Source organism: Symphodus melops (assembly GCF_947650265.1).
Source record: "Symphodus melops genome assembly, chromosome: 4".
In the NCBI taxonomy this organism is placed as follows: Eukaryota; Metazoa; Chordata; class Actinopteri; order Labriformes; family Labridae; genus Symphodus; species Symphodus melops.
The window spans coordinates 11,958,894-11,982,552 of record NC_136694.1 but is presented as its reverse complement, the minus strand read 5'-3'; the positions used below and the strand labels follow the sequence as shown (position 1 = coordinate 11,982,552).

Below are 23,659 nucleotides of genomic sequence, written 5' to 3'. Positions count from 1 at the left end.
AATAAGATGTTCTACAATGTCAAGATTTGTTTTATTTAAAAAAAAGAAATCCTGTTTCCATTATGGATTGTGCTCCACAAATAGCAGCACTTTAGTTGAATAATTATAAAAACTGAGCATGATGCACCTATTAATTTAGGGGCTATCATAGAAGTGCATACTCAATGATGGACTACATGGTCACTCCTCAGTCATAAATATTGGTACTTTAAATGTTTAAAGACACATCTATGCTTGCGTGAGAGTGAGTAGTTTTGTGCCTGGTTCAATCAGAGGTAATCAGAAACGACTCGAGAGGAAAGTGATCAATGACATGGATTCACAGATATCCATGAGCTAATCAATACCTAATGATTTAATAATATGTAACTCCCTTGTCTGTTCTCTAGGTATTTATTATGACATATTATATTATCCACCACCAGGAATAATTATGAGGGGAGCACAATGACTCATCAGTATTTACGTTCATCTTGATTTGTTCCTTATTCCTTCCATAGTTGTTGTTTTTTCATATAAAACCAATATTTAAAAATAAACCCATCATGAACTATGCTTTAAAGTTTGTTTCTGACTTAACTTTCCACATCAACTATTGAAAAGTTTGACTGTTGTGTGATTTTCTCTTTTATTGTTACTGTAGTTAAATATCATTTGACAAAGCAGAACCGTGTAGTAGTTTTGGCCTCAATGAGAAATAAGTTACAAAAGTTACAACTCTGACGGCAAGAATGAGTCTGTAGGTTTTAGACTAAGTCTTTCATCTGGATCAGCAATTCCAGTGTAAACACGCTCACTCTTATGTGTTTGAAGCAGAGGACTTAAACGCTCCTGCCATCTAAGCCTGATCAAACAGCATAATAATAATAATAATAATAATAATAATAATAATAATAATAATAATAATAATAATAATAAATGAGGTGCAAAGCATGTGTGCTTGAGTGAGTGCAGAGGGTAAACACGTCAATACTGCGTTTTGGCATCATTTATCCAAACTTCAATTCAACACACATTCTTTTTTCATGTCTCAAAACTCTTTGAAAAAGCTGTAAGGCGCTGAAATGACTGCATTTTGTTATTTTGCTAAGGCTGCCCTCAGTTTTCAAACTCACTGGAAAGTGGGCACATGAGGTTTATAAGCAGCAAAGGGTCTCTATTATGGTCCCTCATGTTAATCTTTACAAATATTTCCACCCGTCCAAGCAGATGCACATGAGACAACGATGCTGCAAGTAATACCTTCGAGTAAACAACAGCTGTAGTTACACTGAACCTTTAAACAAGTGAACACAGACTTTACTTGTCATATAAATTAACACCTACACATCACTTTTTTCAGAACAGGACGACAACATCACATGTCAATTATAACGCAAATCGGCAGCAGGAAATACGTTTGGTGGTTTCGGAATCTTGCTGAAGTGTCCATGAGCAAGTCACTATATCCCATAGGCTATATAACAGACCAGTGGGCTCCATGTGGACATGAGCTTTTGGGACTATTAGGGAGCAGAATGGACGATGGAATTTATATCAATACATCCAATTACGCACATGGAGACAAAGTTGGAGTCAATGTAATCCATTTGGTGTAAAAGGGGACATCGTGTCAAGGCTGACGTCTGCCTCGCAGTCCTCCAAGTCACAAATTGAGTCGGTGGCGTGTTCGTTGTTGTGAGAAAACTGTGAAATCCTGTCAAAAGTCTCTTCGTGCTCAATACATTCAACCACGTTAGGGATCATGTTGACGTAGGCGTTCGCGATTTCCTTGTGAATAAGGGTATCTTGATTATAGGAGACCAGCTCGTTGCTGATATTTACCGTCTCCACTGGAGTGTTAGAGCAGAAATTGCGACAGCCCAAGAGGCTCGCGAAGGCCTTCCTGAATTCGGCGTTGAATGCGTAAATTATGGGATTAAGGGAGGAGTTTGTCCAGCCAAACCACACGAATATGTCAAATGTAGTCTCGCTTACGCAGGGCAGACCAGCCTCCCGGTCTGTGGTCGGTCTGTCGCAGAACGGGACCATACAGTTCAGGACGAAAAATGGTAACCAGCAACAAACAAAGACGCCCATAATCACCGACAGAGTTTTGAACACTTTGGTTTCCCGTTTAATTGACGTTTTCAAGGTGTTGTGGTGTTGGCACTCTATTCTGTTAGTCCTGCAACTTTGTGCGTGCTCTGCCGCTCTCTCCAGGGAGGCTATTCTTCTAATTTGTATTTGTGCAATCCTGTATATTCTGGTATATGTCACAATCATAATTGCAACGGGGATATAGAAACTTATCAAAGACGAGGATATAGCGTACTCTCGGCTCAGGCTGGAGTCGCAGTTTTCCTCCACCTGCCGAATAGAGGAAGAGTTGTCCATCCCAGCCATGTCGTCCCCGCTGGCTTTGTGCCAGTTTAGCTGGACCGGTATGAATGAAATGAGCACAGACAGCGTCCAAGTGATGCTTATCATAACAAAGGCAACTCGCTGGGTCATTTTCCTCTCGTAGCGGAAGGGACTGGAAATTGCCCAGTATCTATCCACGCTTATGATGCACAGGTTGAGGATGGACGCAGTAGAACACATAATGTCAAAAGCAACCCAAATATTACAGAAAGTGCCAAACGGCCAATACCCTGCCATCTCTGCCACAGCTTTCCAGGGCATCACAAGGACAGCCACGAATAAATCCGATAGAGCCAAAGAGACAATAAAAATGTTGGTGACTTTGGTCCGCAAGTGCCGAAAGCGCAACACCGCGGCGCAAACCATGATGTTCCCCAACAGGGTCCATAGAATGAGCAGGCACAGTAGGCAGCCCGTCATTGTCCGCAACATCATGTCCTTCCTCCAGTCGTTTGTCGCCTCCGTTTCGGTGCTGTTCCTCATAATCTCTCCGAGAGGTGCCGGCGCAGAGTCAATCCCCTGCACCGATGAGAGATATTTGGCAGGGTTCTCCATGTGTCTCTTCAAGTAAAACCGCAGTACAGTGTTCCGTGCGCGGGGACGGGAGCAATTATCATCCATTCACCGTGTTGCCCCCGTGTTCCTGATCCGCTGACAGCCTGATCCGGAGTGCACAATAGACGGAGTGAAAGAAGTAAGCGCGTTAAAACTGATCCAAGCGGCGCACCAGGTGCGCTGGGGGGCTGAAACGCAACGAGCAGTGGTGAGGGCATGTTGCAGCCTTGCCGGTCCGGTCGTCTGACCTGGCTGCTTCTAAATATCTGTGTCCACGGTATCCTGTGCGCTTTGGATGAGAAGGGAGACCTTAACACATTGTAGCAAGCCAGGGCTTTCCGCAGACCACATCACGCCTCCTTCGTGCGTGTTGTTACGCACAGCGGTGGATTTTTGCGTTTGAGAAAAGGTGTAATAAATCCCTCAAGTCATTTATTGTTTTTATTTTGTTTTGTTATGAAATTTTAATTGCGAAATAACAAACTCGACATCAATTGAGAGTCGTCTTGTGCGCATTGATACATTTCATATCTGCAAACATAAAACACATTGTGTAAGGCTTTCGTGCAAAATAAAGTGTGTGGACAATATGACATATACAAACATAATATGCAGACACATCCATCCATTTTCCAAAAAAGTATACAATTAAAGAATTGAATTACAACTATCACTGAGGCCCTTTCATAAAGAAGCATCGGCATTGGGGGAGCTGTCCGTGGTGCTGAAAAGGCAACACACACATTGGAGTACAATTCATCTATGTTAATCTTATTTAACATAGTTTAAAGTAATTATTTGAATCACCAGGACCATTATCTGTCAGGTTTCGTAGCTCAAAGTACGACAAGTACGATATTACTGATCGATATTAAGTAGGCTTTGTCATTTTTAAAGCGTGTTTTTCCCAGGCACATTGTTGTTTCTACTTAAAACTAATCTTGCCCTTGACGACAGTAGGTCACTTTTCATAGGTTTCTGAATGGGTACCTTACACTCAGCAAACTGGGAACATCAGGCGTGCCCTGGGTCACGTTACTGTGCTGCAGCAGCGGAAGCGTTTCCGGCTCTGAAACGTCACGGATATTTTTAGATGTGTCTGCTTGCCTGTCAGATCGTTGTGACACTACGTCAAAATAATCTCCCAACGCCTGATGCCAAATTCTCTGGACTAACCTATAATCTCGGGATGTCATGCTTTGATGCACCCAATCAAGATAAATTATTTTATTAACTTTTTGGTCGATTATGCTTAGAAAATCATTTCTAAAATTCGACCATGTAAAATCAAATGTAATTAAATTCAGTTATTTTGTTGTTATAGTTAAAATTCACACCCTGAAAGCGTATGCATTTCTGTGGGGAAAAGAAGTTGTCAGAAATTGAGTCAAATCTATTTTCCCCCTGAAATTCAGCTGCGGTTGAATGCGTTTTGAAAATATTTTTGAATGAAACAGGACCTATGAAGGACTTGATGGCGCAGGCTGAACTTGCTCTCAGAACAAGAGCTGTTGGACTGTTAATAGTGTTTTAAAAAAAATTATAAATATTTAGCGCCACCCTGTGGTACACAGTTCTATTACAATGTCTGCCCAAAAGTTTAGCAGAAATGTTCGCGAGCAGAAGAGAAGTAGATAAAATCATTAAAAGATGCGACACAAGAGGCGTGACACAATGAAGAGGTTTTTACCAAAAGTTTTTTTTTTATTTTCTTTCAGGCAATAGATATATACATTCATCACCATTATACACATCATTTCATATGAGCACCATTTTATGAGAATTTCACAAAATCGTTATCACAGTATCTGAATCATTTTGATAAGCATAACAGTATTTACAAGAATGATATCATATGGCATTTTGTACCTTAAAATAAAATTTAACCACAAATTGGCACATTGTGAGAACATAGTGAGAACACAAAGAGTGAGCACCAGGTTGAGAATTAGCTGGACTAACTGAAGTTATACACTGATTTGATATAAAGTTGTACAGTACAAGTACAATAAATTGTCTGTGTTTTATCACAGTGAAAGTTATTTTACAGACAGGGTTGTTGTTTGTTGTCACTGATCCTCCAGGTGAAAGTACAACCGTGCTGGTTATTGTTGTTCAGGTTGTCACCACAACAACATTAGTCTTTCACAAACATATTTTTAAACAATTTATTTGACAATGGTTTGCTTATTTTATGTGTATTCTCATGGAATATTTCAATTTGTCCATAATTTGGATGAAGCTGGAAATTCACTTTCTCCAAACACTCCATGAATGACGTGCATCGATCACAGGACTGGATTAAAATGCAAACAGTGTTGCCTAGTAACACAATTTTGAACGTCATTTACCACAGAACAGATAAACACTAATGAACTTTAAATTACTCACAGGCAGGATGAGAACGTAATTCCAACCCATAAGGATTATTCAAAATATAGTGCTAATATTGTCACTATCTTTGTTGCTCAAGTCAATGAACTACTAAGAGAAGTAAATGAGAACTACATCCATATACACGTTGAATGCTTCACATGCAGATAAAGTATGGCTCTATTTATCTGCAAAGCACAATTTGTTTTACTTTGTCAGGATTTTGAGACTGACACTGACTGTACATTATAGCCGATACATTTTACATGATGCACTCGAGAGAAAAGAATCCTACTGAAAGGTGTCTACAGAGCAAAGAGCACTCTTTAGGTTGTTGAAACAAAATATTATTTTAATCACCTTTATTAATATGTCCTTATTATTCAAGATCATTCTTCAAGGAATATTGGGTTGAATAGGTGGGTCTTCCTCTGCTATTCCCACACTGAGGGATCTACATTTGATCTGTCTCCACGGCTTCCTTTCTAGTCTGTCAGAGTGTGACCCAGACTGCCTCCTGAACGGTTGACCAGCGCTGTGAGACACTCTTGGGAGCCGGTGTTGACAAGTGTTCCTGTGCATGTTATCTGGCATCGTCAGTCATCTGTTATCCTGTCAGACCCGGCGGAACACCTCAAAAAGGGAGGCGACTGAGTGCATGCGGTAAAAAAGGTTCAAGGGAATGGCAAAATTGAGAACTGTGGTCCATATGCTGAAGCCAAATGTCTCCTGTTCCAACCCGTTGTCATACTGGGGGCGGCAGCCAAAGGCAGGAAGTATCCACAGCTGAAAGAAAGAAAATAAATGAGTTCATTGTTTTTGGCCACTTGGGGGCAGTGAAACAAGCTGCTGTACACAAAACGTTGTCAATGAATTTTCCTAAGAAGTTGTTGTAGCTACTTTTGAAGGTAACATTTGCCTCTTTCATTTTCATTTTGTTTGGTGTTCAGGTTCCTGTAATAAACTTTACATCCTCTCTATCCTCCGCTTAACAGTAACACCTGAATACTAATATATGTCTGCTGTTTGATGGTGTGCAATTTTTGTTTGGAGTTTTCCCTGAAACAGCTGTCAGTAATGTCTTCTATCAAGGTCCATGGGAGTGGTGAAGAGGAAATAAAAAACATTTGTGGATACTGTAACTGAAATAATAAGCTGAAAGACACGAACAACTCTATGAAGTAAGGGGATAATCTATAGAAGGGAGATAATTCTATATTAAAACAATGATGGTCATCTGAACATGAACATAACTGAAAAAGATGTTCATCAGACATTTGGACAAATACATGTGTTTCAGGCTCTGATTGTGAGCAAGAATACAGCTACAGAAAAAAAAAAAACGAGTTTCAGATAGTTTTTAACCATTATTTAGAAATTATGCAACCTACTTTTAACTATCACAAAACTCAAGAACACATGCTTACCGAAATATTGCACATCAGCAGGAACACAGCAATATTCTTCAAGATTTGCCTCTTTATATTTGGGGGCTCCTCCACTTTGTTTCCAACAGGAAGCGGCACTTCAGAAGGTTTCCTTGGACATCTATAACCTTGTCCTATCTCCTCCTGCTCATTCTCGATTGTGACACAGGCTCTGTCTGGAGTCTCATAGGCTCGGTTGATTATGCCATTGTATGGTGGAGCCATTGAGGAAGTCACTGAAAAGATTTCTGGAGCAGCAGGCAGCTCAGGGTTGTCCCTCACCCCATCGTCTTGTTGGCGATACAGAGACTCTATGATGAAAAGGTTTTGGATGTACTTCTCCAGCACAATAAGCAGGGAATAGACCAGGTTGGTCCAGCGATAAGGAGGACTGCTGTTGGTGCCTAACACAGCCACTACACTGCACCAGGACATGAGCCAGGAGCCAATAGAGGAGCCAAAGAGCATCTCTGTGTCCAGCTGCCTGGAAGGGTTCTTGGTGGTGTCCAGCGGCACATTGTCTGACCGAAATATAAGCAGACCTGAAGCACCAGCAGAGCACATGAACACCAGCATGACAATACTGTAAATGTAGAACATCGAAATGGCTGACTGGCGTGTTTTGAGGGATTCCTCTACATGGGTGATGTAGACTACTAAGATCCCGATCGTGCTGGCCAGTGCAAGTAGACCCAGAATGGGGCCTACGGTCAGACTCTTGGTTTTGGTAGCCAACCTCTTCCGGTTTGAAGAGATGTCAATGGTCCGTCCAATGTTCTTCCACATGACAAAGAGCATGGCAGAGACGAAGATGTGGTACTCAATGTTGAAGGGATAGAGAAAGTAAAGACTGCTGGAGAACATGGAGCAAGTGCTGGTGGTGCAGTTACAGTGGGGCTCTGAGTGAACTGCAAAACAAATCAAACAGGTGGATGTCCATGAGAAATATGCTCTGGTATCATGTTAATGGTTTATCTTTTAGGACAGGGTTCCCAATAACACAGCCATCTTCATGAAAAAATACAATATCGGCGATATTACGGAAAACCATAGGTAAAATCATTAAAATAAACACAAGCATGTTATATTATATTATGGCAAATATTAGGAATACATTTTATGTATTTAGTTTTGTTCAAATATGTTCACACAAAGGTGTTGCAGACAGCAATTAATGGACAAAGTATATTTGTTGGTGATATCACATGTATGTCATTTCTGTCTAACCCTAACCCTTTAAGCTGTAAAACAGAGATGTTTTGAAAGCTCTGAGACATAAATGTTTCTACTAAACACTGCATATTACTGACATTTAACTGTGTCTTAAAGGATTTCTGTATACTTCCAAATCGTTTAGAATATGCTCCAGTGGATTGGTACAGCCAGAAGAACACAGCTGTAATGTCTACAATGTAGTCCTTTGGGGCAATTATAAGCAAGCAAGTAAAGTCCTCTCGAGGGTGTTTGCTTTAAGTATTGACAGGGACAGATTGTTACTCTTCCTCAGTGTACTCTGGGGACAACTGGCAAAATTTGGTCACCTTACTTATATATTTAAAATAATTGAACAATAAATTCCTGCAAGCAGTTTCTCTATGAAGACGACACAACTCTCGGATTCATCTTTCAAGTGTCCTCATCATGCAATAAGGCGCCCATTCCAGTCTGGTGTCAGACGCTTAGAATAACAATATGAGCCTGTCATTGGTAAAAGCAATCATTTAACATCTCCAATTGTCCCAAAGAATACCATTGTACTCCGAACAGCAATGTCATGTTTAGTGGTCGCAATGATCTACGAGAGTGAATTCAAAAGACTTTGAATTTAACAGTCATTTACACACTTAAACATAGAGAATAAAAGGGCCCATGTGGAGAAATGCAGGAATCCCCATTAGTTTTTCAAAGGTACTACTTGAAAACATATTTAATGTCTATACATATTTGTCCCCCACAGTTTAGTCAAGTTGAGAATTTGGCCAGTCCCTTTAAGAGGGGTTTTGAAGGCCAGAAGATGTCAAATGATCAATTAATCTCAATGGTTTAAGACCAAAGAGTGGTTGATGATGTAAAAACACGTCATAATTTTGTTTACCAGAAGGGTCATGTTCATTAACCCACTCAATAGATTTGTTTCATTTAGACACCCCAAGGATTTCAAATTATTATAAAACCTAACTTTTTAATTGTATTGTTGTTATTATTTTGATCACAGTGTAGCCAATATAATTAATTTCTCAATCTGCTTTTTTGAAGATTGTAAAAGCACAGCATGGATTCTTTTGCAGCACTCAACTCTAAGTATAACTTTCTTTCTTGAATATGGTTGGTATTTTTCTTATTAGCTGAATGTCTGAGCATTTCGGATGTGGATGACAATGAACTTTTATTCTTACTCACTCCTTGTCAGACGCTCAAGTAATACTGTTGCCCTCTAGGTATCAACGCAACAAAACCCTGCCGTGTGCCCCCTCTCACCCCCTCCCACACTCACGCTGCAAAGGCCACCACTATGGTACTGCACCCTTTAATTAAAAAAGGAACAACAGTCAGGGTGCAGCCAGCCTCGTAGTCAGCCGGATATGAGGAGGAGCAGCCGAACCCCCCAACCCCAGGCTTAGCAGTATCAGTTACTGTAATTGCAGCACCCTTGGGAGTAAGCGGCCTGGGGACAAAGCCGTCTGAGGTCAAGCAGGGGGTTGCCAAGTAGGGTGGTGGTGGCTGAAGTGTGGGGAAAGGGCTGTTGAAGGGAGTCCTCAGAAGTAGCAATATTGTGTATCTCCTGAAACCTAATAGAGGCACGTTCGACACAAACAAGACCCAATGGGCTGCTGAGCTCACCTCCCTTCCCCTATAAGACCCTACCCTCCTTTTTTATCTTTCATCCAATGAAGTGAGCTCTCAAGTGGACTATTGTCCTTTTCTTCCAGGTACAAGTCAGCAATCGACCCCTTGGCCCTTACCTATGGTGTGGTTTCCGTAGCCCAGGGCAGACAATCTTCTCTTATGGTTGTTCAAGAAGTGCTCAGCCTCTGACATCACACCATTGCACCACAGGAGGAGGTTGGTAAACACAGCGTGGATTACACCAAATCTAAGAAGTCAAGCAGTTGACAACAAGGTTTAGAACCACTCATGAAATAGCATAACACAGCATAACAATAATAGCTTGTTGTGATTAGCATACATAAAGAAGTTTTAAAACAAAGAAATGTCACGTTTTGTTATAAAATACTGTAGGTCGATAACAGCACTTACATTGCACCTTGAATAGCATATTTGACATACCTCTCAAATGTTTCGAAGCTCTTTATAACATCCTTGATGTGAAACCAGAGAAAATGCACCTGAACAAAAGAAATGACAAAAAAAATTAAAGCACAAATTAGTCATAACATTTGGGGCTCTTTTTTTTTTTTAAATCAGAAAGGTCTGAAGTTACAAAACATGGACAATGACAAGATTTCATTGGAGCAACTCTGTACTCGCCTCAGCAACAAAGAGCATATTATTCAAAGCAGCTGAAAGAGTCTCACTTCTTTTTTTTTTTATTTAAAGTGGATTTGTCAATTTACCTGAGCTATGGTGTGAGTTGCATGAATGGCAGGATATACCCCGAGCACAGCCGACACACAAGACTGATAGCCGACAAAATAACCGATTCGGAAAGCGTCCATAATGAGGGAAAGGAGTGCAAGGAGAGTCAAACCACCTACAAAGAAAAAACAAACACAGATGAAAATGGATTGCCACGTATAAAGAGAAATACAAATGATTTCATTTGGCTATATTTAAAAAACAAATTCCATTGCTGCCTTTTTATCTCGTTAAAATTGAAACGTTTAGTTTGTTTAGAAATGTTTTTACTTAAACTCTTTACTTTTAAATGTACTCTTATGCAATCGTATGTAAGCACATGGAAAGGAATAACTTTCACATACAAATTCAGTCAGTTTTAACTTTTAAACTTGTGCGTGATGTCCAAACTTACCTCTGATCCAACATGTTGTTGCGTGGACATCTTTATCAGTCCGCGTGTTCTTCTGTCTGTCCCGCACCAAGATGTACCACAACATCCAGAACAGCTGGAGGATCATTAAGCAGGTGACAAAGGACAGCAAGTGCTCTTCCTTGACAGATGGGCCATGATGCGCAATAGCCAGCATCAACGCCGCCCCGATCAGCAGCAAATTGGTGCCATACTGGCCACTTAGGAGCTCTGCGTTCTTCCTCGGATATTCCCCTGACAAACTGAGTCGTAACTTAGAGAAAATCTTCTTGTCTTGCTCGGAGCTGGAAGAAGAGGAGGAACTGTGACAGTACTTGTTCAGGCACATGATATCCAGGCCGTTGTGTTCCACCATGGTTGGAGACATGTCGAAAAATCAGTTGTGCCGAGAGGAGAATAAAGTCAACCCGACGCGCTATAAGTAGCCTACATTTGAAGGAGGCCAGGTGCGTAACCTGTGGCTACAAGGTGGGGATTCAGGCGAAGGGGTACCGTGCCAAACATGCTCATTCAATCTTCTAGGTCCGGCTCAGTGGACACGCAGAGTCTCAATGTCCAGCCTCGCTGAGGATGGACTTGGTAGATGCCATTGTCATCTGGTAACTCTGAAACAAAAATATCTGGTCGTATTACTTGCTTGCTGAGTCACTGAAAAAAAAAATCTAAGATAGCGTTTCAGTCTTCGGTGATCCCAAACCCCCGTCCTCAAGAAACATATATTTCAGAGAAATCACTGGGCCTTCGTGCCAACCATTCACCTTCTAAGAAAGCAAAGACTCTGAGCACGGAATTATCCACAATAACAGAAAAAACACCAAATCCACCTCCCCAGAGTAGCCTCGCTGCCAGATAGTCTTTCCAAGTCTGCTGAAATCCTTTCGGATGTAAAGCATACAGGCCCAGATTTCATGAAAAGAGAGATGGCTTTTCAAAATCCTGTGATTTTTGATGGCTGAAGGCATGTGACCTGTCCTGTCCAGTGCCACCACCGTGAGCCTTTATGTCCACCTGTGGCTACAAACTTTGTTTTCAAGTTGGAAAAAAAGCCCAGAGGAATCAGATTTCCGTGGTCAAATTCACAATAGCTTTTTGTAAGTGGATGTCAAGAGGTAGAGTGCTGGAGAGCATCCACACTGAGGGTTCCTTTGGATATGATCATGTGGTTCAATATAAATAGGCTGGCTGAGGCGGGCGCACAATCAGCATAACAATGGAAGGACAGTTTACACTGATTGAGGTGATAGGGTTTAGTTTAGGGGTCAGTTTATAAGTAATTCGGGTCCCTTTAATCGTTAATTTATACATTTTTTGAAAACTATGAGATTGCTGTGTTTTAATTGTAATTAATACGTTTAAATTAATTCAATCTAAAAGGCAGATGGGCTATAGATTTAATTCTGCATTTAGAGTCTAGTCAGTTTATCAATAAACTGCATTTACTGACTGAAAAGGAAGTTTTGACAAGTTGTTGACAAGCAGGCTCAGCATTTTAAAAATAAAACTTACAATAAAAACTCTATTTATCATCGTTTATTACCCCATCACTTTCAATTAAGGCTATTTCCCCATACATCGCCAGCATGTTCAAGACAATTATGTACAATTATTTGAACAAGAAAATTTGAAGAACACTCAATTCATTTTTCTCTATGTTGAGTCTTACCCATTGAAATGATATTTTAAGTTATATAGGAGAGCTTGCACATTTTAATTGTTGTTCTTAAAAAAAGGTTATGTAAAGTGTTTCTTGGTAATGTGTGTTTATTATGACGTGTAAGAGCTGCTGCCTGGGCCAACCTAGTGAAAGATATCTTGATCTTAATGACTTAATTACCTGGTTAGAAAAACGTGTCCATTTACAGTTTTAACGTGCGAGACTGACTTCGAGAAGAGTCATGCGCGAGCTGACTCAGTAGAACGTGCATGATTACTGGTCGTCCCATTGCGCTTCGACGCACGCAGTGATTTGGCTAAACGGCGTCACGAGGACAGGACACATGATCAAAACAACACATATAAATACAAAAACCCGCCTAGTATCGATTTTCCCATCAACGTGAATCAATCGGTTAAAGACAAAGAGTCAAAACTACTGGTTATCAGGAAACTAAGAGGCGATTGGTCTGGACATTTTGATTCACTCTCGACAAAGTTATGTTGAAAGACCTAAACGAGGGAAACACCAGAAGATGTTTCTGAGCTGTTGCACCTCCATGCTCTAGTCAGAGCAATACGGACTTAAAACCAGGTGCTCTTGGGTGTTCCAAAGTGAGGCAGAAAAAGGCGAGGTGACAGAGCTTTAGCTGTGGCTGAACCCAATCTGTGAAACAGTCTACCCACTAATATAAGAACTACTCAGACCATTGAAAACTTCATATCTCTGCTTAAAACCCACCTCTTTGTTCTGGCTTTTAATACAAGCTGAGCTTGACATTTTAAAAAATGTTTATTCATGCTCCTATTTATAGTATTTTTATTGTGTTTCACTCTATATGTTGTTTTATTTGTTGTCTTTACACTGTGTGTTTGTTTTTTTACACTTGTACAGCACTTTGGTCAGCCATGGTTGTTTTAAATGTAAAAGTTTAACAACACTCCATTAATTGAAGGACATGTGACATGTCAATGTTAAAATTGTACAATAACTAAAACAAACTGCAACTACGAGGCTACATGTAAAAATCTAAATACTTAATCATGTCTTTATCAACAAACTAAGAAATAATAATAAACAGGTTTCCTTTATTAAGTGATAATCTGTCAATACCTTATTCTTTAGAGACTTATTAAATATTCATGTGTGTACATGTGTTCGAGATAAATAAGCCATTAAGGCCAGAGAGTTCGGTCAAAAAAGCATCAGGTAATAAAAAACTGAACATAAAATGTTCCCATATTGTTTTGGTTTATTTGCATAAGTTATTTAACACATATTTCGATCAAGTGTTGCACTGCAAACTAAAAAAGAGGAACACAATTTGGATTTTAAGAAAACAAGTTTTCTGCTTTTGTGATCAAATATCAAGTTATTTTAGGTAGTGCTAATTTTTGTTTGGATTATTTTAACACACTACTTTTGAAATGTGTTTTGTTTTTAGGTGTCAAGAATTGTAAATTGTTTGACTCACAAAATAAAATGTATAACAGGGCTACTTGTTTAATGCACTACATTTAATTCAGGTCAAAAAACAAAACTAATGAAAACAAAAGGCCAACAGATGTTTCCTCCTGGTCACAAATGAGTTAACAGGTGCAATGTCTCAGCATTAAGGTTTCCCAGCAGCATGTTCAGATCATTATGGTAATAATCATATGTTATGGATTGGGTTAAGGTTGTGATTCATCACCAAAGGGCATCAGTTCAGTGGAAAGTCTGCTAAAGAAAAAAAAATAGGCAGAAGTGGATTTATTCTTCACAATAAACCTCTTCTTAAAAAAATGAAATAAAATCTTTGTTTTTATTAACATGGTTATAAATGAAGAGACAGTTTGTATACACTCTTTTCATTTGTACCAGAAGATGTTTTTAACATTTAGCAGTAGGAACAATAAAGAAATAAATGTAAATGAACTACGGCTGAATGCATTAAGCTGCTGTAGTCCCAGGTATTCTGTGTGCTCACTGTCACACCTTCACAGTCTATTGAAACATTTAAATAGAACAAAGCCAATGTTTATGGTATGAGTAACACCTTTTAGAAAGGAAATGCTGCTTTAACTCTTGTCCTTGTAGGACAAAATGGGACCAACATCAAAACATTAACTTGTTACACTCAAAACTTGCAAGCTCTCTTTGCAGACCCCCCAATACAGAGTGTCATGTTTCATGACACTCTTGTCTTTGGCTTCTTAAAGAAAACACAATGATGTCAAGTCATAAAGTGAGGTGCTCAGCATCATAAAACACCAACACTGTTGATCCAACAATGCTGACTGTCAGAGACCAAGGCATCAATAACAGTTGAGTTGTTTCAGCAGACGTCTCTCACCAGTCTGCTGCAAGTGCAGGTCTGCAACACGCACACAATATCTGGAGGAACCAGGAGGAAGATTAGATAGTTTCAAATCAAATTTGAGACAACATTATTGACCAAATCATGATGACAGCTGGAGGGGATCAGATCAGGGAGTCCAGATAAAGCTCAGCAGAAACACACAAAACAGTGAGGGGCATGTGTTAGTCTACAATAGTATAAAGAGTTATCTGGTGTTAAGATTCACTTGTATGTGGTGCACTGAATCACTGATGATGACGAATTAAATGTAAAATGGTTTATTCTTATTTAGACCATTTATATGGAGCATTGAACTTGGGTCAAAGAGAAGGAGCCCATAGATACAGTAGGATAGTTGACTTACTTTGTTCACAACCTACAGTCTCTGCATGACTACACTTCAATCATTTCTAATTCATATTTAAGTCATGTCCCTCATATTGCCACAAAAATATTTTATGCATGTAAGCAAAAAAAAAAAAAAGCCCCACCATAAATAAATCTTAGACTGCAAAAGAGGATGTTAGCTAACTCAATAGACACGTTCGTCTCCCGTCTTAGTTTATTTAGAGCCGGTGCGGCCAGATGTGTGTTTTGTAAATGAAACACAGCGTTACTCATTCAGTGATAAACATTAGGTGAACAATTCACCATATTCAGGTAACAGCCATTTTTCTTGTCTTTCATGTTTAGGGCAGGAAGGTCAAATGCTCTTGTAACGTTGCGCAGTATGCTGTATGTGCTCCTTTGTGTGCCTGTGTGCAGGCTGCTGTTTGTTTCTGACTTCTTGGTGTTGAGCGTCTTCCTTTTGTCTGTTTTTTGTCATTCCTTTTTTGCTGGCGATTTTTTTGAGCTGTGCCCTTCTCATTCCATGCCTTTTGGAGTGATTTCTTCGGACGGTTTTTGGACCGATCTACAACATGTGTTGCGCAGCAACCCCCGCATTGTTTACAGCTGGGATCAGCTGTTCATGCTGAAGCCAACCGGCACAGCACCTAGAGATACAACTGTTCATCCCAGTGGAAATACAATTCCAGACACTCAGGGGATGCAGAGTACAAAAGAAGCAGCGAGGGTGGAGAGTAGGACTGAGACACAAGACACTTATGGAAAGGAGTTTTAAGCCGTGTCTTCCAACTCTCATCATGGGTAATGTGAGTTCCCTGGAGAAGAACATGGATGAGCTAATGGCGTTAGCCAGGAGCCAGCGAGAGTAACAGGAGTGCAGCCTGGTGTTTCACTGAGACGCGGCTGCTTCAGGATGTTCCCGACAACAACGTCTCCCTGAATGGCTTCCAGACTATCCGGGCCGACCGGGATGCCACCAAAAGTGGTAAGAAGAAAGGTGGTGGGTTCGCTGTACTCGTCAACAACCAATGTTGTCATCCTGGCCACATAACAAAGAGCAACGGCAACAGCTGAACTTCCCCCTGGGATTATGAAAGTATTTCTGATTTTGATTCTAATTCTGATATACCAAAATTGTTACTGTTTCTTAGTTAAACTGCAGAGACAGTGGATGGAGGAAGTCCAGAGGGATATAGACTGGTATCATCTTAATGTAATCACCTCTTTGCTCCTGCTTACATTACCTTTAGCTAACATTAGCTGATGGGTTATCAAAGATGTTGTTTAACCTTCAAATCTGTTCTTTTTAACTTCCTGATTGATCCCCTTTCCCTTATCAGTGACTGATCAATCAGGAAGCCAGGCATTGTTGTTGGACTCCCTGTGTGTAATACAATTAGCACAGTCAGCAGTTCAACATGCTAGCAGAGTTAAGAGTCTCACTCTGTGTGTGAAGTCAAAGACAAATGGCCAACATGTAAATAAGGTGAATTCAAACGACAGCGTATTATCCTCACCTGTCCAATTCATCCAAGCAAAGAGATGAACATGACCACACCCATGAACTGTGTGAAGAGGATGAGAGGAGTGAAGAAGGACCATACTGGCCACAGAGCCATGTTCAAGCTGAAAGGAAAGAACATCAACTTAATGGTATGTGTGTTGTCTGAATTATTACCCAACCAATCAAGAATAATTAGGAATGCTGTTCAATGAAAGTGTGTTTTCAGAGACGAATGCTGAGGACGAAGTGCAGATAAGACGTGAGAACCAAGCGTTCACCACAAGAACTTCTTAAGGCTGCATCAAACACATCTGGTCTTCCTTTTGGACTGCTTCCCGTTTTTCCACTAATCGTTGACCCAGTTACCGAGTTTCATGATAAAGCTAATTCATCACATAAACAAGGTCGATGAGCCAATCACGGGAAAAAGCAGGCCGAGTGACCAATCAAATCAGGTAGCTGCTGAGACTTGAGACGAAAACGGCAAAGCACTGACCAGACATCATGGTGAACGCAAGAAGTAAGAGGGAAGTTCAATTCACACTCGATCACTCAGTCCTTTCATTCTTTCTGTTAAAAGTGTGAGCCCTGTTTCTAACAGGAAACATATAAAGGTGACCTTAGGGAAGTCAATGAACCCAGAAATGCTACTGGAGCCTCTGTTGTGTTAATGTGTGTGTTTTTAATACATCATTATTGTAATTATTAAAATCATTGCTTCGTCGGCCCCAAGTCAAATACCGACAACTATTTATTGATTCAGAAAAAACATTTGTGAAGTTAAAGCTCCCACTTAAAGATCACTCTTGTGTTGGGGACTGTTACTGCAGAGACCCTGTCCTCTGTCTCGATTTTCATGTTTTAGTTGACTCAGGACACACTTCTTACAAGTGAAATAGGATCAATTGAGTCCCTGAGATAACACCTTTTAAATCCATTGCGGTCTTGATTTTTGTAGGCGCTAACCCATGGCTCATTTGTTATTCTGCAGCTCCTCATTTTGGAGCTCATCCAGACCACTTTAGCAGAGTCAACAATTTATTCAGCTTGAGCTGATGGTCCAAGCTGAAATCCAACAACACAGTACCCCTTTATTTTACTCCCTTCTTACCTCTTTTTCAAAGGAGATGGAGAAACAGCTAGCTTCTACACTGAGCCGCAAGGAAAAAGACGTACTATGAAATACAAGGGGAAGAAAAGCCAACTGACAGGCTGTTGTCATTTTTATCTGAGCTGTGTGATGGGCAGTTAGATCTCATCATAGATTTAAAATAGTAATCGACTTCTTCACCATCAACATGACATCTATTGCCCCATTGATGTTTCTCTATTAAAACTTGTTGTTTATAATTGACAATCATGCGCACAAAGTGGTTAATTCATGGGCATTTATATGGGGGAGGTGAAGTACATCAGTGGTGTTCAATGTTACACATGAAGGCTTTGCTTCTTGTTTTACCTGCACGATGCTGCGATAAAGGCTGCTGTGGTGATGGGAGGGATGGCGGGGTACTCTTGGTCATAGTGCTCGATGCCTTTGAACCACTCCAGGTACACGATGCAAAACATGGCCAGAGACAGGCAGACCCCAAGAAGGACCAGACCTACATTGAACCACCAACTGGGAAAACAGAGGGCAAGAGAAAGAATCGAGATTTACTTCATGAAGGGAGGCAGATTATAACTTCAAGGTGGAATAGATGCTGGTGACACAACTTTTAAAGTTTGATGTCAACTCTTCTCCTATTGATGATAAAAACTGATGAGGGAATGCTGTTTGAAATATTAAACTATCAAAATGTGAATTATAGAACTGAGCAGTGACATTGTGTGAATTGAAAACTAATGTGATAAATTGTGTGAAGAGCTAATCGCTGCTGTCAAACCATTTATTATTCACAAGCTAAAGCTAAAGTGAATTGTTTATAAGAAACAGTTTTTGTTCATTTGACATTTATAGTTTAACGCACACAGTTGATACTTTCACCTTAAAAAAAAAAAGAAAAAAGAACAGGCTCATTCATCAAACCCCTCGACTCTCCTTGAGGGGAGGGCTTTAAGGATTTTTTCTCCACTTAATTCACTTCTGGACGTCTTTAAGGTGACAAATTGTTGTTTGAGATAATTTGTCACAGATTTCAGAACACTTACATCACATTACAAAGAGTATTTCATTGAGAAGCTCCACAAGCTCCTTGTCCTGGGTCATTGTGACTGTGAGAAGGCTTGACTGATCGGCATACTGCTTGTATAGCTTTTCATGTCAGAACTTGTTTCTGTTTATTTTTGTAAATATGTCCACTAAAATATGAATAACCTCAAACAACAAGTACTTGCCTAAAAAACTTCCAGAAGTGTATTCAGTGACCAAATGGATCCCAAAAATCTTTAAAAAGATTCCGTAGCGTGCCTCTTCCAGTAAAAGTCACTGGTCGAGCTGTTTGATGAAAGGGGGTTAATTTTTTAAGGAGAAAGTAACAACATTTCATGTTCTTAACATATATTTTAGCTGGAGGTTGTGAGTCACAAATCAATCAGCAGGAAGTGATTTTCTTTGAGGTTCTTTTCCTAACATGACAAATGGAGATGTTTGTGTTGTGAATGATAAATGATGGAAACAATTTAATAAGTACATGGCTAATAATATGGCTTTAGTGTCACTAAATTACAGCTATCTTAATCAAGTGGATCACTTAAGGTCTTTTTTTAATTACACCACTTTTATATGCACATGACAAACCTGCTACCTGGTTGCTTTTTGTAAGAGAGAATGAATGAACAAGGCTATGAAGAAAAGTTTGCAGTCTCCCTCTTAACCTCCTCACCTTTTGATGTCGTCATTTTCCATGATGTTATGAAGAAAGTCCACGTAGTAGGTCACACTTATAGATGCAACTATCCAGAAAATAGAGTGTCTGTTAATGCGAGGGAGAGGTTTAGCATCCTTTTCCTCCTGACCTGAAGGTACAAGAAGAAAAAAAATACAGTGATTAAAGATCTGTCTCAAAATTGTGTTTACTCTTAGTCAGGCTTCATTCAACAGAGACTTTAAGAGAGATCCAAAGTCAATGGTAATTGGCCTTCAGCTTGTATAGCACTTTTTCTATTCTTCAGACTACTCTAAGTGCCTTACTGCAAGTCAAACTTACCCATTTAATGACTGATTCTACAATTCAACAATTCACTTAGAAAATTCTTTAGTCCAAAGTGACGTACATCAGAGAGTAAGTACAACAGAAGCAAAGATCTACAATGGAATAACGTAGGTAAGTGCAAACAAACAATGCAGTGCACAGAGTCAAAGCACAAATATTTATGGCAGTTCTTAAGAGCTCCAACCAGTATAGAAACCATCCTAAAAGTTGTTGTTATCAAACAAAAGCATGATCATCATCCTCTTTAAGGTTGTAGGTATTCTTGAAAGAGCTGGGTCTTTAGATTTTTCTTAAAGGTGCAAAGGGCCTCTGCAGCTGGAAGTTCGTCCCACCATCAGGGGGCGACAGAGAAGACAAGTCTAGTTAGTGTCAAAGGACTCTGTAGTGAACGTTGCATCAGACGTCTTTCACTGGCAGAGCGTAGTGGGCTCTGTCAATGAACGCTGGATTATAGAGTTTAGGTAAGAAGGAGCCGTTTTTGTCGCTGTTTTGTAGGCGAGCAGCAGAGTTTTAAATTTGATGTGAGCAGTAACTGGGAGCCAGTGGAGAGAGATGAACAGCAGAGTGACGTGTCCTCTTTTGAAGACCAGTCGTGCTGGTGCATTTTGTATCATCTGCAGAGGTTTGATAGCGCATGTACGAAGACCTGTCAGTAAAGAGTTGGAATAGTCAATGCGTAACATCCCAAAAGCCTGATGAGACTAATGGCAGAGGCTGCAATGTTAAATGGCCATCAGTGTTAACCAACAAAACACCATTCATACATGAACACACCACCAACAATACAGCCTAAGCTACTTAGGGTTATGTCTCTTGCCCAGGCAGGCACACATGAGACATGTGTCTTCAGGAGCTGGGGATCGAAAATTCAACCTTCTATCTATACGACAACCGACTTCACCACTGAGCCACAGCCATGATTCATAACAAATGACTTAATCTGCAATTTGCATTCACCCCTGAAGTGTGACACGACCTAAAAGTATTTCATGATCAACTTCATATTAGGACATCTCAAGTCGTGCCACCAGTAAACGCTGTTACCCTGCATGTTTACCTGAAGAAAAAATAAGTTCAAGATCCCTTTCTTCCAGGTTTTGGACGAAGCTTTTGGGTGAATGTTAACTTTGAGGTTTTCTTACTTCATAGAGAGCTATTCATCTCCATATTAAAGGATGATTAAATGTATCAGAGCCTGTTGTTGGCTGCTGAAGTGCTTCAGGATGCTGGTCTACCCTATGAAGAGTTGTCAATGAACCCACACAAGTATTTGGCCTATATCTGAGGTGGAAGTGGTGCCAAGTGGTCCATTTTGGATACAAGATATATTACACCGGGACCTCCTGGAAGATGGTATGCAAACTGAAATGAAACACAAGCATGAGTGAAAAAAAAGTGTTGACCATTGGACTTTTTTTCTCAGATTACACAAGCAAAGAGATGACTCTGTGGTTGGGGACACAGTAGGAGCAGTTTCCCCGTATTATGTTGCTGAGCTGACACAGCCTTTGCTCACAGTCAAAACAATCAAGAATTGCTGGTTATCTGCCAGAGAAGGCCTCAAAGTTGTACAATTGTTCACTGTGCAAGCTGCCTACATCCCTTAAATAGAATGCAACTTCACGCTCCTAAACCAGTTTTTTAAAGACTATCTAGAAATGTAGTAAAATAAAAACTGACATTTTGAAGATTTAGTAAACCCTATCATATGTAAATATATCTTGGAGACTTCCTTAAGTGAGTTAAGTCAAACTTCCTCTGGATATGTTGTTCTCAGCTCTGTGTTAACATTTAAACAGGACGGTGCTTCCTCAAACTCGTTTATGTTTCAATCGGAGGCTCAAACATGTTTCATCTGAACTCCTCCCTCTCCAACCGTTAACCCTGCCACCATGTGAGAGAGGAGAGACAGCCCCGCCCACTCTGAGAAGCTGTTTGTGGAGGCGGTATAACGGAGTGACATCACAACTGTACAACCAAAGAACTGAAAGACATTCACGTCTAAAGAAAATACTTTTTATGGCTTGAAAGACAAATGAGTAACAATCAAATTAACTTTGGGATGACTATCATAACATGTAACTTTAGTCTTATTTTCATATATATATATATATATATATATATACACGGGGGAAGTGTGGGGACAGGAGAGGAGGGATGAAATGATGGAGGGTGTGTGTCTGAAGAGAAAGTTTGTATTAGTCTGAAAATCTGCTCTTCAAGTTACATAGTAGGCCTTTAAACATACAACTAAAAGTTAGACTTGTCTGACGATACCGATTGCTCAGTAAACCAAAGTTTGACTCTGATATGTTAAGCTCTTGGTAAGCTACAGGATGGATGTCAGTTCCAAATGGGAAGCTACATATTTTAAGTCGGTAAACTGAATTTAATTAGTTTTAATTTGAGAGGGATGATGCAATTTAACATATAGTTTCAACAACAACAAAACACAATAAGATAGTTTACTGCTAGTGCAATGAGTGTATACATTTAAAAACATTCAGAAACATACAAGGATACAAAACAACATAAACTAGGCCAAAACAAACTGAACAAATCTGTAAGCAAAGATAATCTTCAAAGAAATAAAAATGAGTACAGCTTGTGTTTGCTTTTAGCCAGCACTTGACTTTTGTTCTGAAAGATTAAAAGATGTTTGATTAATCTTATTTTAGTGGGTAAATGGGATGCAGACTTTACAGCCCTGAATAAAGAGTCTGCTTCAGTTTCCATTTGATTACTTACAGTAACTTCAAACACATCAGGACAAAGGTTTCGAGGCAAGTTTTTTGGATACATAAGAAAAGTAATTTGAGAAAACACAAATACAGTGCTTAAATAGTTAACAACTTTCTAATAGCTTTCTTTCAGTTGGGTTAAACCGGTTGAATCTTACTCTTTTCATCTTCGTCACCCGCTGTCGTTGTTTGCATGAGAAATTCGGCATCTTTTTTAAATCTATTCCGCAACGTAGCAAGTTCACTGTCGTTCAGCATGATGTCGATACAATCATAGATAGATATAATCTCTGTATATAACCTTTGATTACACTAGCTGATGACTCAAAAAAGGCACTTCCGGACTAGAGATACACTTGTCGCATTTTCATGACGTATTTGGAAGCGACAGTCGTAGTTTTCTTCCCCGTCTATATTTACTACAGTCTGAAATTGAAAATAACTTGAAATAATTCAATGCTTAATAATGCCTGGATGTAGCAACAGAAATGTTTTTTAGAAAAGCTTTTCATACTCGATATTTGTGAGAATCATTTCATCATTAAGTCTTCGTCGTAATTGTCTTTTGTTATTCATTCAATTAACTGCCTGTCATAAATATCAAATGTAAGTGAACAAAGGTACCTCTATCTAAATTAGCCTTCATGTGTAGTTGTTGACTCACTCTACAGAGATCACCTTGACAGAAAGTACATCACTGAGCCGCTGTTAGAATGCTCAATAAAAGCCACACTGAAGATCTTTATAGAATAACAATTGCAGAACATAAAGGTCTATAGCCAGTTGTTTTCTGATGTTGACCTTGACATAGTGCAATCAAGAATCTGACAGTGAACATATATTTGTCAGTCTGAAATAAAAACGATTTTATCCTGTAGTAAACAGTCAAACCTACCATTTCTTCAGTCAATGTAAAGTGGCCAGTTTACAATGAAATCCTAAAACTAGTACCGGTAGTCACATTCTGCAAACTCTTGAATACGAAGTGTTGTCATTAAAGTAAAACTACTTGTCGGCAAGAGTGTTGATTAATGTAAGTTACAATGCAATACACATGTACAGATAAAACGAAAACCTCAACATTTCTGGGATGAAACGCACCAGAACCAACATATGGCCACATCATTAATCCTGCGTATCTAATTGCAG

The 23,659-nt window shown here is 39.7% G+C and overlaps 3 protein-coding genes across 4 annotated transcripts; all 3 read right to left on the bottom strand.

Annotated features, from left to right (window-relative positions):
- Positions 1-524: 524 nt before the first annotated feature.
- drd5a (dopamine receptor D5a) lies at positions 525-3,228 on the bottom strand. Its single transcript, XM_079342697.1, has one exon. It carries the CDS (start codon positions 3,022-3,024, stop codon positions 1,576-1,578), a length of 1,449 nt encoding a protein of 482 aa, XP_079198823.1. The 5' UTR covers positions 3,025-3,228; the 3' UTR covers positions 525-1,575.
- A 1,540-nt stretch (positions 3,229-4,768) lies between these two features.
- otop1 (otopetrin 1) lies at positions 4,769-14,033 on the bottom strand. Its single transcript, XM_079342573.1, has 6 exons — positions 10,750-14,033; positions 10,334-10,470; positions 10,047-10,105; positions 9,722-9,852; positions 6,759-7,666; positions 4,769-6,117 (listed from the first exon to the last, which is right to left on the bottom strand). Exons 1-6 carry the CDS (start codon positions 11,132-11,134, stop codon positions 5,947-5,949), a joined length of 1,791 nt encoding a protein of 596 aa, XP_079198699.1. The 5' UTR covers positions 11,135-14,033; the 3' UTR covers positions 4,769-5,946.
- A 176-nt stretch (positions 14,034-14,209) lies between these two features.
- Positions 14,210-22,886, bottom strand: tmem128 (transmembrane protein 128). 2 transcript variants are annotated; one of them, XM_079342576.1, is made up of 5 exons: positions 22,669-22,885; positions 19,440-19,572; positions 18,074-18,235; positions 16,628-16,736; positions 14,210-14,797 (listed from the first exon to the last, which is right to left on the bottom strand). In XM_079342576.1, exons 1-4 carry the CDS (start codon positions 22,766-22,768, stop codon positions 16,637-16,639), a joined length of 495 nt encoding a protein of 164 aa, XP_079198702.1. In that variant the 5' UTR covers positions 22,769-22,885; the 3' UTR covers positions 14,210-14,797; positions 16,628-16,636. The 2 variants fall into 2 exon arrangements, with proteins under 2 accessions (XP_079198702.1, XP_079198703.1); XM_079342577.1 differs by lacking the exon at positions 16,628-16,736 and having other exon boundaries at positions 22,669-22,886.
- Positions 22,887-23,659: the final 773 nt, after the last annotated feature.